Here is a 15,919-nt window from a genome sequence, read left to right as displayed (position 1 = left end):
ATGGGAAATCCTGTCACTGAGCAGTTCTGTCTTGTCCATGGGTGGTTTCCTCTCAGGTGGGGTAGGATCAGCAAATGAGTGGCAAAGCAGCAGTGGATGCTTAGACCATATGGCCTGTAAAAGCTACTGCCAATTTAGGATTAAGTGACTGAATGTAATTGAAAAGTTCTAGAATGGACCAGTCACCTGTATGTGTCACAGAGGCAATTACATTTAATCTTGGGAACCTATCCTTTTGCTTGTCTGTCCCTTTGGTTACCATATCCCTCTTTTAGTTATCAGTTCCTTGACCTTCACTGGCCACAGCCTGTCCCTTGTCTGTCCATCTCAGGCCTTGATTTCTTACTTTGTTCTCTTGATGTGCTTTGCACTCCACATATGCACTTGTAAGTTCCTGAACAGATCACTTCTTGTTCCCCTACCACCATCACCCCTGCCCCTGCCCCAGGGGCTTCCCCCCACTGACCACTGTGTTCCTCAAGCCAGCTGAGCTCATCCCTGCCCATGTCCTGTCTATTGATTCACAGCACAGCCAAATATTTATTTCCAAAGATAATTATAATGGAAAATCTCATTATTAAAAAAATGAGTATGGGTTGATTGTATTAGGGACCTTGGTTCTGTTTTCATAAATTTCTAAAAAATTAAAGGAGATCCTAGTAAAAGGAGCATATCCTAGATTATTATAAAAATCAGAAATTATGTTTGACCACATCTCTCCAAAACACATACTACAGTGCACACCATGGAGACCAGCAAATACTTGAGAACAATAATGACAGGGAATAGAGATCGTTTGTTCTTCTTCCCAGTTTTAGTGCTATCTTCCAGGGATGGGAATAGCAATCCATCTCTTCTTGTGTGTGTACAACACTATCCCCACAGTAGTAACTCATCAAATATTAGTTGAATTGATGTGTCCGGGGTCCACCAAATTGCTATATTTACCCACTTAGCTACATGTATTGACAGTTTACCACCAGTTGTTTTTTTGTTTTGTTTTGTTTTTTGAGATTTTTTTCATGCTTGGATGTTCCTTTTTTTTTTTTTTTTAAGATTTTATTTATTTATGAGAAACAGAGAGAAAGACGCAGACACAGGCAGAGGGAATAGCAGGCTCCACACAGGGAGCCCGACATGGGACTCAATCCCGGGTCTCCAGGATCAAGCCCTGGGCTGAAGGTGGCGCTAAACCGCTGAGCCACTTGGGCTGCCCCAGTTTACCACCAGTTCTATTAAAATGATATCCATCTGTAATATGGCCTTACTTGCTTTTCTTACCTTCCTTAGAATAATTTGAAATTTAAACTTGACAGAACATAATTTTCCATTCATTCAGCAAATATTTATTGATTGCCTATTCTGTCAAGTGCTGGGGCTTCACAGAAAGAATAAACCATGGTTTCTGTCTACCAGGAGAACCCAGTGAAGAGAATAAACTCACTTGTATATAAATACTTGCACTATTACAGAATGGATGAACAAGTTGAGAGAGATTCAGAGTTCTTTGGCATCACAAGGGGTTGGGTAGTGAATCTGATTAGATAAGGAAAGACTTCTTGAAGAGGGCCTTCTGTGGAGAATAGGAAGGAACATAGTGATGTTGAGAGGTATGATCATATTTAGGTGGCTAGAGAACAGAGCCACAGCATTGCACACTGAGGGTGGGGACTTGCACAATGAAGGGCGCCTTCCCTTAAGTCCCTGTCATTGCCAAGTTGTTGGACCTTCATCCCACTACGAGAACCCATGGGAAGTATGTAAATGGCTGTGTGATCTAGTCAGACCTATGTTTCAGAAGAATGGAGGAGAGCGGAAGGCAGGGAGAGCCCATTCACCTGCCTGACCCATTCTGGACTCCCAGGATGCAGCAAGGAACCGTGCCCTCAAGGACCTGGCATTTTAGTTGAGAGGAAAGAGACTTTAAATATATATGCATATAGTATATGTCGGATCTTGAGAGGTGTAAGAAAAAAATAAGGCAAGGATATAAGAATGAATTGCTGAGTAAAAGGGAGGGTGCATGACCTCGGGTGTGGCAGACTGTACATTTAGGAGCAGCGAGTCCTCGCTGGGATGGGGGAAGCAGGAAACAGATAAGTCCTGAACTGGGCCTGGCCAAGACCTTTATCATTCAAAAACAGAATCTCCTGGGACTTACACAGTTGAGCACTATCCAAGAACATGAAAAAAGGGATATCCCCAAAGACCAGCAAGTCAAAATGAGCTAAAGTGGGCACTTAGCACAAGTAGGATATAAACATCTTAAACTGAGCTGCATGATTGTTTAGGGGACTTACAAACTGTTAGGTTTCTAAGCAGAATACCTTGAGGAAGGAGGGTGAGGAGGGTGAGCCCATACTCTGCATTGACCAATGTCTGTGGTCTCCTCCCCAGCCCTGGCCATGGGTCTCTGTGTCGCCATGATCGCCTTTGTCCGCCTGCCCAGCCTCAAGGTGTCCTGCCTGCTTCTCTCAGGGCTTCTAATCTACGATGTCTTTTGGGTAAGAGTCTGTTTCCCTGAAGCCACTGCTCTCTTTGGTGTTTAATTGGAGCACTCACTCCTGACAGTTGTTAACTGTTGTTAACAGTGAACTGTTAAGATCACTCTCTCCAGTCCTGAACTGTACATGTGAGCAGGCATCTGTCCACGCCTTTGTTTGTTGAGACGTGTTAACCAGTTAGTGCATGTGTATCTCTAGGGGTAGGGGAGAGAGCAGACAGACAAGGTTCTCTGCCCTGGGAGCAGAGATTTTCTTTCTCCTCCAAGCATGCCATCAAAATAGCTTGATGTTGCAGTATTTTGAGACTTTGCTCTTAAGAACAAAGAAGGCTGATGCTGAAATTAGGTTGCTTCCAGCTTCCTCTGTTATAGATGTCTCTCCATTTGGCATTCGGCAGGTGTTTTTCTCTGCCTACATCTTCAATAGCAATGTCATGGTGAAGGTGGCCACGCAACCAGCTGACAATCCCCTTGATGTTCTATCCCGGAAGCTCCACCTAGGGCCCAATGTTGGACGTGATGTTCCTCGCCTGTCTCTGCCTGGAAAACTGGTCTTCCCAAGGTAGGACTGGCACGTCGGGCCTCCTGTTGTGATGAGGCAGTGAACACACTGTCTCCCTGTGCCTCAGTGTCCCTCAATTAGTCTTTATTATCAGTATTCTTCTCCTAGAGTGGAAAAGCGTTGTGAGTTATTTTCTCCATTTTACAAATGAGAAGAACGTTGATTTGACTTGTAAAGATTTATCATTAAATGATACAGGTGCTGCTTTTTATTATTAATGTTATCAAACAACCATATGTTACTTCTGTTACCATATTTTAGAGTTGGCTGGAGGAAATCAACAGAAGAATCTGGATCTTTTTTACTTCTAAAATATTTGTAAAAATATGTACTAATGCTAAAATTCTACAGTTGCTGGTGATATAGTCTTGGAAAAATACTGTGTTGCTTTAATATCCGTTTCTGGTAGTAGTCAGGTGCTTGTTTAAAGTCACAGAAGCAAATGTGTGACAAATACTGAATTGCTTGACATTTCTCGAGGAAGCACTACTTAGCTGACTTTAGCAGTCACTTTAGAGGTGCTCTCCGGAAGCAGGGAGGAGCCTGGTTGAAGACATCTGTTGGAAAAAAAAAAAAAAAGACATCTGTTGCCAATGCTCTTATGGCTTGTAATCTCTAAACTTTTACAAACTAGCGTTGTTCCACCTCTAGAGATTTCCATTTCCCATTCAGATAAGTCCAACCTCTTAAACAGCTGACAGACAACTCTGCACAGGAGGAGGAGAAATGGGATTGTTGAGGGTGGCATCCCTGACATGTGACACTACATTCCAGCTCCACTGGCAGTCACTTCTCTATGTTGGGCATTGGGGACATCGTGATGCCTGGACTCCTCTTGTGCTTTGTCCTGCGTTATGACAACTACAAAAAACAAGCCAATGGTGACTCCTGTGGTGCCTCTGGACCCGCCAATATCTCTGGACGCATGCAGAAGGTCTCCTACTTTCACTGCACCCTCATTGGATACTTTGTAGGTAAGAGAGAGCCAGAGAGGGATCCCTGGGTGGCGCAGCGGTTTGGCGCCTGCCTTTGGCCCAGGGCGCGATCCTGGAGACCTGGGATCGAATCCCACATCGGGCTCCCGGTGCATGGAGCCTGCTTCTCCCTCTGCCTATGTCTCTGCCTCTCTCTCTCTCTCTCTCTCTCTCTCTCTCTCTGTGACTATCATAAATAAAAGTTAAAAAAAAATTTAAAAAAATTAAAAAAAAAAAAAGAGAGAGAGAGAGCCAGAGAGCCTGCTTGTGATCCCTTCTGACTATCCTCCAAGCCCTGGAGTTAAATCAGGTTTTTTTTAGCTGCAGACGCTAGATGGAAGGAGAGTAGCAACTCTCATTGCTCTTATAGTCAACCACAGAGAAAGAATAACAGTGGCCCATGAAATGACAGGTGCTGTGTATACTGGCCCGCCCAGCTTCTCTATCCAACAGCATGTCTGAAGAACATTGTGGGAAGACTATGGTCAGGCCTCAGAGTCAGGAACATCTACCACACAATGATTGTGGATCAGTCTGTGTGCTTAATTAAATCTTCAGCTTGAGGTTAACCAATGTCATGTTTATTTCCTGCATCATTTAATAGGTATTTCCCTTCATTGGTCCTAACATGTCTATCACCTCTAACCTCAGATTCTCCGTGGGCCAGTTTTTCCATAGACAACTCATTTGTACACAGACAGGGAGAGACCCACATAATTGGGCTATAGGAATAGCGGGAACCTGTCTGTACCTACAGTGGTTACAGCAGAGTGGTTCATTTCAGCACACAGGCTCAGAGACTGCTAGGATGAGTGGTGTTAGCCCTATTGCACAGTAGAGGAGGCTGAAGCTCAGAGGTGAAATGCATGACCAAAGTAACAAAAGTTGCAGACTGGTCAAGTCAAGATTTGACCCCAGGGCTTTTTCCTCCAAGTCTGGGATTACATACCACCCGAGACAGGAGGACCAGGCACACTCAGGGCAGAAGTGAAGGCTTGGGCCAGGAACCTAAGCACTGAGGGGGGCATGGGCCACTCACAGGTCCTTGGAATTGTAGGACTTTCAAGCTGCACTGCTGCACACTGCTTTTGCTGCCATTGCTGAGCTTCTCACGCCCTTGCCACTGGACAGCATGTGCCACAGGAAAGCTGTCCTGTCAGGGCCCCAGCAGGTAGCAACCAGGTAGCAGGCTCTCCTCTTTGACGGCTGGTCCCTCGGTATTGCTCATGGATGTTTCTTCCCTAATAGGTCTGCTCACTGCGACCGTGGCATCCCGCATTCACCGAGCGGCTCAGCCCGCCCTTCTCTATTTGGTGCCATTCACCTTATTGCCGCTCCTCACGATGGCCTATTTAAAGGTGAGAGAAGCAGTTAGAAACCTGTGAAAGCAGTAACTTGGCACTGACCTTGGACTGGGGTATGTATTCTCCTTGCCGGAGGTGGGTCTGCTTGAGCCTTGGAGCTCTTGATCTTGACGGTGGGTCGGTGGACTTTGCTCACCTGGTATTAGGTATCTTCCAACCTATTGCAGTCACTGGCAGAAAATGCTAGTGAGTTAGACTACTGTGCCACCTGGTCATGGATGAACTAACTGAAATCCCTAGAGTTCAGCTACAGAGACTTCCTATTTCCCTTAAAAGCAGCACCGTATTTGTCACCTACCAGCTTTTTTAATATTCTGCATTAAAGTTTGGAAATACTTAAGAAATGTATGGTTACAGCTAGACTTTGGAGCATTACCTGATTTACAAGATTTGTATAATACCCATTTTACAGAGAAGGAGGCAGAGAGGTAAACTAACTTGGCCTCAGCATCTCACTCATAAATGATAGAACTTACACCTTTCTTTGCTTGAGGAGCCTAAGAGCTCTTCTAGTGAGTTCTTCAAAGAATGGTGGGTTACTTTTCAGTGAGTAAGATTAGAATGTTCTTTGATTCTCCACAGAAGCAGTCTGATCTAAGATCAAGAATCAGAAAGGACTTGTAGATGCGCGTGACTCATTTTTAAATTCATTACTTAGTAAAGTTCCTTCTTCCCCAGGGTGACCTTCGGCGGATGTGGTCTGAGCCATTCCACTCCAAGTCCAGCAGTTCCCGATTCCTGGAAGTATGATGGGTCCCAGAGAGTGACCAGAATGGCCTTCTGAGTCCTTTTCTGTCAACGCGTGGTTTTGTTTCCTCTTAGAGCTGGCCTGGTACTCGGAGATGTACCTGCATAGAAAACTGACGTGTGACTGGATTTTGCATTTGCAGGGAGCTTGTTTGCAGGAGCGAGGTGCTGGAGCCCTGCTTGGTTCTTTCTCTTCCTGCTGTTGTAGAGGTGGAGCCCCTCTTGAAGTGACAGGCCCTCCCCAGCGCTCCTTCTTCCCCCATTTTTATGAATCTGCACCAGACTGTTACCTGTGGGGGATGGAGATATGACTGATTAAAACTGACAAGGGCGAAGAGTCGTTCTATACCTTTTGAACACTAAAAGGATGAAAAATATTAGCAAACCGAAGTTTCTTCAGTGAACCCTCAAGAACTTTGGGACCAGTTTCCTATGGGGGACTCAGTTTCAGAGAACTGAGACAGAAGCTCTTCTGTCGTTATATTCTTTCCTTTTTTTGGATTTATTAAATATTTTCTGTGGTGTGAAGTGACTTATTAAATCCACAGACATTGAGTGACTTCTTACAACAATACACATAAGAATTTGTTGTAATGAGTTCATGTCCACCCAGATGTTGTGTTGACAGTGAACGAGGGCACGGTTTTTATACATACACACATGCGCACATAGATATATATGAATAAACAAAAATTAAAACCTGCTAAGATCATGCTGTGTAGCAGACAGGGACTTGCTGTAATTTTTAGCATGTAGAGCAGTTTACTCTGGCTTCCTTGTATATGGATACGCTGCTGTCTCTCCCTTCCACAACTGAACGTGCAGTTAAAAACCAGTATAGTATTCGTACTGATATACTCATGGACTTTCGGGGGCTCTCGTTTGGTTTTGATCAGTGTAGCCAATTAGGGATGAAAAGTTCAAACTTTTTGGCCCTTTTTTTGTTTTGTTTTTACAGGCTTCTCCCTTGCAGGATTTTTAGTAGTTTCTTCTTGAACCAATGCATGTAATATAGCAGCAGGTGTCTTTGTGCTTTCTGATCATAGTAATGTACTACTTGTAAATACATTTTTCTATTTTCTATTGTTTTTGTATTTTTTTTTTTTTTGGCATTTTGTTTCATTGGTGTGCTGTATTTTCCATGCCCTCACTCCTTGAAGAAAAAAAAGGAAAAAAGCAACACGATCCTGTCCTTGCTGTTGTGATTATAGTGTTGGTTTACCTGTGGTGACAACTGGGTATTAGGGACAAATATCAGATGCCTCTCTGAGCTGGGCCCTACATTCCAGGCACTGCAGAAGGAGCAAGCTGCTCTTTCCTCTTAGAATCCAACCACATGCTATGGTCCTTGCTGGAAAGCAGGCATTCTGGTAGTACCTAGTGTGATCGTGTCAGCTTGCTTTTGTCTCAGCAGCCCTGGCCTCATAAGAAATGGCCCATTGTAGAGGCAGAGAGAAGCCTGCCTCTCTGGCTACCTGACAGCAGAGGTGAAAAGGGCCCACGTGTCCTGGTTTCTCCCTTCAGCAGGTGACCTGCCTCTACCTTGACCTGTACAATGAACCAGTGTGCTGTGCTTCCCGGTGGACAGAACTCATAAGCAGATACATGTCGCGCAGTCATGGGGGCATAAAGCGATCAGGATGGTGCCTTCTTCTGTTGTGTCTTCAAATCCTGCTGAGGGCTGTTTTGTTTTTTGTTGTTTTGTTTTTGTTTTTGTTTTTTAATAAATGATTCCTTTCTAGCCTTTGTCACCTCATCTTCACTTTTGGTTGTTGGTACCACACAGAGCTACCATCACCTCCTACCTGCTCTGCCTATTCCAGAAGATAGGAGGACCCTGTCTATCTCCAGACAAGGTCACCTGTGGCTCTGGTTCATTCTTACAGATGTCAAAGAGCTGAAGCTTCCATTGTCCACAGAACTCAAAACAGCCTCTGAATTTGGTGAAGGCCACAGGTACACTTGTGTGCTCGCTGTTTATCGGCTATACTTCTTTCTTACCCTTTGAGAATGTTAATGGCTAAATGGGGAATGGGTTGGGGGACTCTTCCAAAATGACTCCAGTTAAGGGTAAGTGCCAGTAATGGTTAGAAGTATTATCCTGGCAGTTGGTCATTTTTATTTTTATTTTTGTAAAAAAACTAAATTCCAGACAGAAAATACAATTTTTTGTTATCTCTGCTCCTGTGCAGGTTTAAGGGGAAAAATACCCACACGTGTCCCTGAATGTAATTTGGATTCCAGCTGCTAGTCCTCAAAGCCCTTAAAACTTGAGCAGAGGAACCACAAATACTCCTTTTGTTTTAACCACAGAAGACACATTAGAATTTCCCCTGTTCTGAAAGTAGTGCTCTTTGGGCAAGAGGAGGTGGGGAATGGGAGGCTGCAGTTACAGCACACAATTTCAGTCTTTCCTTATAGTCTTCTCCCATCCCTTGGCCAATACATATTTATGTCTTTTTTTTTTTTTTTTTTTTTTTTTTTTTTTGTGGTTTCTCAGATGCTCTGAGTTCTAGGGTCTTCTAGGAAGTCTTCCATTAGGCAAGGCATGTTGACAAAAGTTTGGCACAGACCCTATTCCTTCTTCACTAGTCTGAGGTTCTTCTTCCTCCAAAGAGACTGCATGTGGGGACTCTCACTCATAGTAACTTTCTTCTAATTGGAGCTGATGAAAATAGACAGCAAAGTTTATCCAAAGCCTAGCATGTTCCATTACTGTTATTACAGCTTCTGCTCTTCTGAGTAAGACAGCTACACAACTCCTTGTGTAGGCATAGTTCAAGCCAGAGCTGGGGGGTGGTGGGAGGGTAAGCTTCTATCTAAATTACTTTGTAGCATGCCAGCACAGGCCTTGGTTAAACAGGTAAGTTCTGTTAAGGACAAGAAAAACAAAAGGTTAGTTCTCTGTGAGGGTGGAGGGAAGGGAGTTCTGTTTTGTCAATAAAGTGTCAAAAATAGAATCTGCCATGTCTGCATAGCAGCTCTCACATTACTGCTAACTGATCCAGTGTTGTATGTAGACATTTGTGCTTGGTAAAGGCCAACATTTACGTCAGAGGCTCGGAATGTAGCCGTTTTGTATATACATGAAGCGCACTCATCAAGAACGTCAACTGCGATTCTTCTCCATAGAAGCAGGGTAGACAGTACGGGCTCTGAAGAAAAGCAGCCCATCCTACTTCTGGTCTTCCAGTGCATACTGGCCTGGACAGCCTCCTCCCTTCACTCTGTCACATTGCCTTCGCAATTTCCAACAATGAAATCACTTCAAGAATGATGGCTCTTATAGGTGACAGCCTTGCCCCGGAGTTTGTATAAAGTCCTACAGATCTGGCCGTAGAACTCAGGCTTCTTCACTGTTCCGGGAGGGATAAGCCAGGTAAGTATTTTATCCAGAAATTATTTCTATTCCTATGCAATTTATGGACCACTTTCTGTTTGCAAGACTGAATGAACTTTTCATGATTTCAAGTTTGGACTCTTAACTCCTCATGTGTATGGAGCCTCTCCCAGAACAGTACTTTGCCCACTCCTCTCCTTGCAGCCATGTCAGCCATAATTTGTTTCCTCCTCAACATTTCCCTTGGAATTCAAAGCCTTTTCCCATCCACTGGAGGTAATTCAGAGTTGTTTCAACTTAAGCTGTGTCAGGCACTGGGTGCTCCGGCAAACAAAACCAAACAGCCGATCCTTACTGCAGGGGGTGCTTTACCACATATGGGGAGCATTGTCCCAATACACAGATTCACTCAGCAACGCAGCACTGAGTTCAAGAGAGTGTGTCAACCTGAAATTGTCAGGAGGCATTTAGTGAAGCACATTTATTTGGGATCAGAGTTGCAATTTGGGGTGCACACATTTCAGTAGCAATTCAAATAATGTCCCACTGGAACAAAAACCAGAAGCTATTTTAAAACAAAAAGGCCATCAATATTGCTTACAAAGCATTCTGATTGGTGGTGGCAGAAGCCTAATCTTGGCTGAACATAATTGGTTGCTAAGACTGTCCCCCAAAACAAAAGTCTGTTACTGTAGCCAGTTGCAGATCCATGCAGAGTCCTTGGGAGGATCTGCGGTTTAGCTCAGTTCAAAAGTTCATGGTTCCATCTGGTGAGGACATGCATAAGGCCCACCTCCTTAATGGCCTCCCAGATCCTTTTAAAACTCCTTGACTTAAGTGACTCCATTTTATTTCACCCTTGGCAAATGGAATCTAGAGCTTTCAACCCATGACTCTGGGCTTTCCTATAAACAGCAAAGGCACATAGCTGGGAATGTTTACACACAGGACTGGATGCCCCCAACAAAGTTGAAAGCAAGGCTATAAAAATAGCTAACCCCTTTTTCCTGCACTGTGGTACAGGAGAAGTCCAGTGCTCCTGACCACATGTATAAACTACAACTGAAAGAAGCACTGAGCACATTATCTCTATGCAGCATGGTTTAGAAATCTTACTAAGTAAGAGCCAGCAGTTCAGTTGTGGAAATTCTAACTTTATGCAGTGCTTTCTCATAGTGATCACTTTGGTGTGCTATATAGAGCTCTTACATATTTGAGTGATTAAAGATTCATACAGCAGACTCAGACTTGGTTTATGGCTCCTCCAATTTGGATGCTGCCCTATCAGTTAAGTTCCAAGAAGTCTATCCCCTGTTGGGTAGAAACTGTGTAACTTGCTCCTGGTTTGCAAGTGAACAGTGTTCCTGAGAGGTCCTTAAATAGAGAACTCCATGAGCATGCTCCAGCCCCCATGAAGTCCCAAGATTCTCACTGGATCCCAAAACGACAGAGGAATGGGAACCAGTAGGGACTGGAGGAAACAAAGCTTGAGACGGGAAGCTGGGAAATCTGCCAGGCAGTGGGCTTTTGCCTTGTGAGGAATGAAAGACAGGAAGTGGGTGTCCACAGAACAAAGAGATGGAGAAGGGGCAGTAAGGTGGCCATGTGCCAGCATTCCAGCCTCAAGATTTTGAATGCCAGTTCCTCTGCCTGCCAAACACTCTGTATACCTGCAGAAAACACCCCAAACAAGCTACACCACCAACTGGAAGAATGAAGAAATCCACAGTCTTCAATGGAAAAAGGTTCATCCACAAAGGCTAAAAGTTAGGTGCAAGTTACCTATCCACCTTCTAATGATACCGTTCATTCAACCCACCTGGACTTTCTAGCGCTTGCATTTCTGCAGGTATATAGTAACACATCCTGGGACAGCTATGCCTTGCTTTACAGGCTTCCTGGGGAAGGCAGACACCTAATTTCAAGAGAGAGGTAAAGGACTTGGTAGTATGGGAAGGAATACCCCTGACTTCTAAGATGACAAAGCACTGTATGATAAATTATGGTCTTGCTAACTTGACAGTGGTGGAAAGAGTGCTGCCCTCCGTAAGGCTGTTGGCAGGTTTGGCCAGAGTTGATGGGCCAGCTCACTTGGGCCAAGAACCCCAGGCCTACCCAGAAGCTTGGGGAATGGAGAGACACTTTTCTGCTACTCCAGTGCCCGTGCCTTTCAACAGCCACAGGTGCAATCGGGACCTGTGCCACTAGATGTCACCTAGTGGGTCTCCCTGCTGCCATCCTGTCCAGCTTTCACCATGGTTTTCACGGAGCTCTTCTGCCAGTAGGCCTCCTGCTAGGCAATCCAGTACAAGGTGGCTGGAACTAGGAGGTAGGAAGAACCTGCTGCCACACTGCAGGGTGGGGACTGGAAGGTGACTCCACAGCTTTTGACCTGAACAATTAATCGCCAAAACTGAGAGGAAAGAGGAGGAGAAGAGTTCTGGTTTAGCCAGTAGAGCAGCTAAAACTAAAGAACTTGGTATGTCTTAAAGGTAGAAATGTACATTACCCAAGGCTTTCAATACTGAGATCTTCTCAATAGTGAAAGGTAGGAAAATGACTCCCACGACATTCTGTGTGGTTAGGCATCTGTCAGAGTTGTCCTCACACAGCCACATGTGGCCTGGGGTTAGTGAGAAAGCCCTTCTGGGCCTTGGGGATGAAGGTGCCTTATTTAAAGTACTGAACAAATACTAGGCACTTTTCTGGCCTGTTTTCATGTACTCTACACAATTTACCGGTCTTCATGGTGTTAGAATGCAATTAAAATAATCAGATTCAAACAGATACACAAGCTTTGATTATTGAAACAACTACAGCTTCTGTAAATGCTTCCAGCTGATCACTGAGAAAACTGGTGATCTTTTCCACTCTTGATGGGTGAATGGAGGCCTGGCAGTTGAATCCTAGTCTGGGCTTTCAAAACTGGATTCTCCATAGATAATAGGATCTTTACCATAAAACTAGGCCAGTTCAGGGTCTTGACATTTACCTGTACACACTGAAGGACTTGGTACAAAGCAGGGATATTGGGTGAGTGAGTGTAGCAGTTTCCCACCCCTGCAAGTCCTAGGATGTCTGGCGGGACCAGGGGTGAGCCTCACCCTTGTTAAGTTTAAGGAGTGGCCTCTCAAAGCCTGTAGGGCCTTCCTTAAGCCATTCTTAGTCAGTTTAGGCCTAAATTTTTTTTGCAGCTGAGACTGAGCAGAATACTCACGACAGAAACATGATGTGTCCCCAGCACAGAAAACAAACAGCGGTGCTTACAAGAGGCCTCTTATTCTTTGCAATAACTGGGATAGGTTCTGCCTAATAGGTCCTTAACATTTTGGCTGCCTAAGGCCAAGGATATCAACCTCTAACCAGATTCTGCAAACAAACCAATGGTGATGTTTTCTCTTTTTGTGTGTGTTTATTTTCTTTTCTGTAATAAATGCTACCTATGCCCTCTTATACATTCGTGTGCTTTAGAGTCCTGCTACTTGTTTTAAGGGAAAAGTTAACCACTGCACTGTGAAGCCACCCTGTCAGTCATTGTGGGCTTGTACTAGTTCCCAAATCTGTAGGCTTTTCTTGAATACCTTTGGAACAAAAGATTCAGTGGGTCAAACTTCCAGTCTATTTTAAAATAAAGAGCAGTGTCATTCAAAGCCACTTGGCTGAAGTCAGTCCACAAGATATAGAAGAGGGTCAGGAGCCAGAGTAGATAGAAAGATTCAGCAAAGCACTTGAAAATTATCCTCAGGACAAGGTGAGGAAGTCAGGCCTGAGGTATCATTGACAGTGTAGATTAATAACTGGTTAAATGACCCTGTTTCCAGCTGAGCAAAGGAATGCCCTGGCAATAGAGGAGGAGTCCTGGACTTTGCCTTCAGCCCTGCCCAACATTTCTCTTGATAGTATGGCTGAGAACATGACTGCCAGGCTTAGCAATTAGAGGAGGACCTGGAGCAAGGAGAGAAACAACCATGATCCAAGGGCTCAGAGTACTAGGACAGTTAGTTAAATGCAACATGGAGAATTTTGATAGTGAGAGCCTTGGCAAATGATAGCCACACACCAGACAGCAGGACCACCACACAAGAGTCCTCTGAGGTGTGTGCCGCTACTGTCACAAGTATTACAGAGGAACTCACCAAGCAAGCCCCCCAAGATGACCAACTGATAAGTGGCAGAATTAGCTCTAAGCACTGGCCTGTGACCTCACCCACTTGTACTTATTCCCCAGCACAGAATTACAGATAGCCCCCACCCTCCAAAGATACAGCTGAGGGACACCTGGGTGGCTCAGCAGTTGAGCGTCTGCCTTTGGCTCAGGTCATGATCCCAGGATTCGGGATTGAGTCCCACATCGGGCTCCTGTGAGGAACCTGCTTCTCCCTCTGCCTGTGTCTCTGCCATTCTGTGTGTCTCATGAAAAAATAAATTTTTTTTAAAATTAACTTAAGAAAAATACAGCTGAGTCATTAGACACTCTGATGACTGACTGGCCTACTGGCTCCAAAACTTTACTGCCCAAAGCGAGTAATGATTGTTGCAACCACCTCTGCTCTAGTCTTCCCAAATTCAATGCATATTCCACCTTTGTAAATCAAACTGGTCATCACCTCATATTTTTAATAAAACCCCATGATACAGTGAAGGCAGATTTTATTATCCATTTTATATACAAGAAAAAGGAATGTCAAGGTTAATTTGCCTAGCTCTTCCTACCTCCTTGCCCAGTTTATCAGAAATCACGCCCAGATTTTGTAGATGTGACCGATGGCTTAAACAAGAGTGTCCTGTTGGAGGTGAGGGACCACCAGCCTGATTAGGGAAGAGTCAAAGTTTGGTCTGCCTGGACTTTTCTGACTCAACTCCTATCCAGAGGTATATGCAGAGATATTAATGTTGTAATGTGACAATGTGGGCAACTACTAACAAGAGTACAGTCTTATGCAAATCAGGAGTCCCTAGGAAGGAGGAGCCAGGACCAAAAGAAAAATCTCTGAGGCAGCTGAAGCAACCAGATTTTAATGTTAAAATTATGAATTCCCCCATTGCTGTCATTAAAACAATAAACCATAAAAATAAATGAAAACAACTGGCAGCTGCTGTTCTGATCTCCAGCAATGATAGGCTGTAATTCAAACTAATCCTCCTGCTAAAAATAACTTTAAAATAAAGTGTCTTTTACAAAGCAGTGAAGAAAGTTCTGCTTCTGCTAATGGTGGAAGAGCTTCTATTTATCCAACCCACAACCATAAATTCTCAACCAAATGGAAACAACTACTTTAAGGCAGTGAAGAGCAGCCAAATTAGAAACTGGAGGGGAGTTGACGGAAATGTCACTGAGTTACCATTTTTACGGCTTTTGCCTGAGGACAGGCCCCAATTGCCACCATGTGGGGTAGTTAAAACTTGGAAGGAAACCTTCAATCTTAGCTTCAATAACCAAAGGAAATGGTTTAGGATGATCCCAGTACCTTAAAAAGTGAGGGAGTAAATCCCGGAAAAGAGAGAGCACCCCATGTTCTGTGCATTAACTCTGCCTAAATCTTTAATCTCCAAATATACACCCTTATAGAGCAGACTCCAAGTAGCCAGCTACAAAAACTAAGGAGAAATACCAGCTGCTGCCCACTGATTCCCACAGGGGAATCAAAGTTTTAAGTCTGAGTTCAGCCAAATTAAGTGTCTGCTTTTAAAATATTCTTTAGGAGAGGGGCATCCCTGGGTGGCTCAGCGGTTTAGCGCCTGCCTTTGGCCCAGGGCGTGATCCTGGAGTCCTGGGATTGAGTCCCACATCGGGCTCCCGGCACAGAGCCTGCTTCTCCCTCCTCCTATTTCTCTGCCCCCCTCTCTCTCTCTCTCTCTATCATAAAATAAATAAATCTTTTTAAAAAATAAAAATATTCTTTAGGAGAATTTCTACAATGTATTATTTACAAAATCCAGGACATAATTCAAAATTACTACACATAATGAAAAATGGGAAAATGTGATCCATACCGAAGAGAAAGGTAATTAATGGAAACTGACTTGGAGATACCCAGATGTTAGGATTAACATCAAGATTTTTAAATCAATGATTATAATGGTGTCAAAGAATATAAAGGAAAATATGCTTACAATGAATGCACACATAGGAATTGTCAGAAGAGAAAAAGTGATGAACCAAATAAAAATATACGTTTTAAAAGAATGCAATGCTGATACATAATACAACATAGATAAGCCTTGAAAACATTATGCTAAATAAAAGAAGCCCGACACAAAAAGCCACATAAAATATTATTTTAAAAGATTTATTCATGAGAGAGAGAGAGGCAGAGACATAGGCAGAGAGAGAAGCAGGGTCCATGCAGGGAGCCTGATGTGGGACTGGATCCCGGGACTCCAGGACCATGCCCTGGGCCGAAGGCAGGCACTAAACTGCTGAGCCAT

At 44.0% G+C, this 15,919-nt stretch overlaps 1 protein-coding gene and 1 long non-coding RNA gene across 5 annotated transcripts in view; one reads left to right on the top strand and one right to left on the bottom strand.

Annotated features, from left to right (window-relative positions):
• SPPL3 (signal peptide peptidase like 3) overlaps nucleotides 1-7,891 on the top strand; it is a 140,313-nt gene extending 132,422 nt beyond the window's left edge. For all 4 annotated transcript variants that reach the window (XM_025474227.3, XM_025474226.3, XM_025474225.3 and 1 more), the window contains 5 exons: nucleotides 2,398-2,504; nucleotides 2,902-3,065; nucleotides 3,840-4,039; nucleotides 5,288-5,397; nucleotides 6,082-7,891. In XM_025474227.3, coding sequence (XP_025330012.1) covers nucleotides 2,398-2,504; nucleotides 2,902-3,065; nucleotides 3,840-4,039; nucleotides 5,288-5,397; nucleotides 6,082-6,153 — 653 coding nt within the window. In that variant the 3' untranslated portion in view covers nucleotides 6,154-7,891. The remainder of the gene's footprint in view (nucleotides 1-2,397; nucleotides 2,505-2,901; nucleotides 3,066-3,839; nucleotides 4,040-5,287; nucleotides 5,398-6,081) is intronic.
• Nucleotides 1,038-5,290, bottom strand: LOC125753688 (uncharacterized). Its single transcript, XR_007406069.1, has 2 exons — nucleotides 5,079-5,290; nucleotides 1,038-3,622 (listed from the first exon to the last, which is right to left on the bottom strand). It is a non-coding gene; the product is annotated as an uncharacterized LOC125753688 (long non-coding RNA).
• Nucleotides 7,892-15,919: the final 8,028 nt, after the last annotated feature.

Source organism: Canis lupus, chromosome 26 (genome assembly GCF_003254725.2).
Source record: "Canis lupus dingo isolate Sandy chromosome 26, ASM325472v2, whole genome shotgun sequence".
Lineage (NCBI taxonomy): Eukaryota > Metazoa > Chordata > Mammalia > Carnivora > Canidae > Canis > Canis lupus.
Note: the sequence above shows the minus strand (reverse complement) of the source record. Positions and strands in the feature narration are given on the sequence as shown.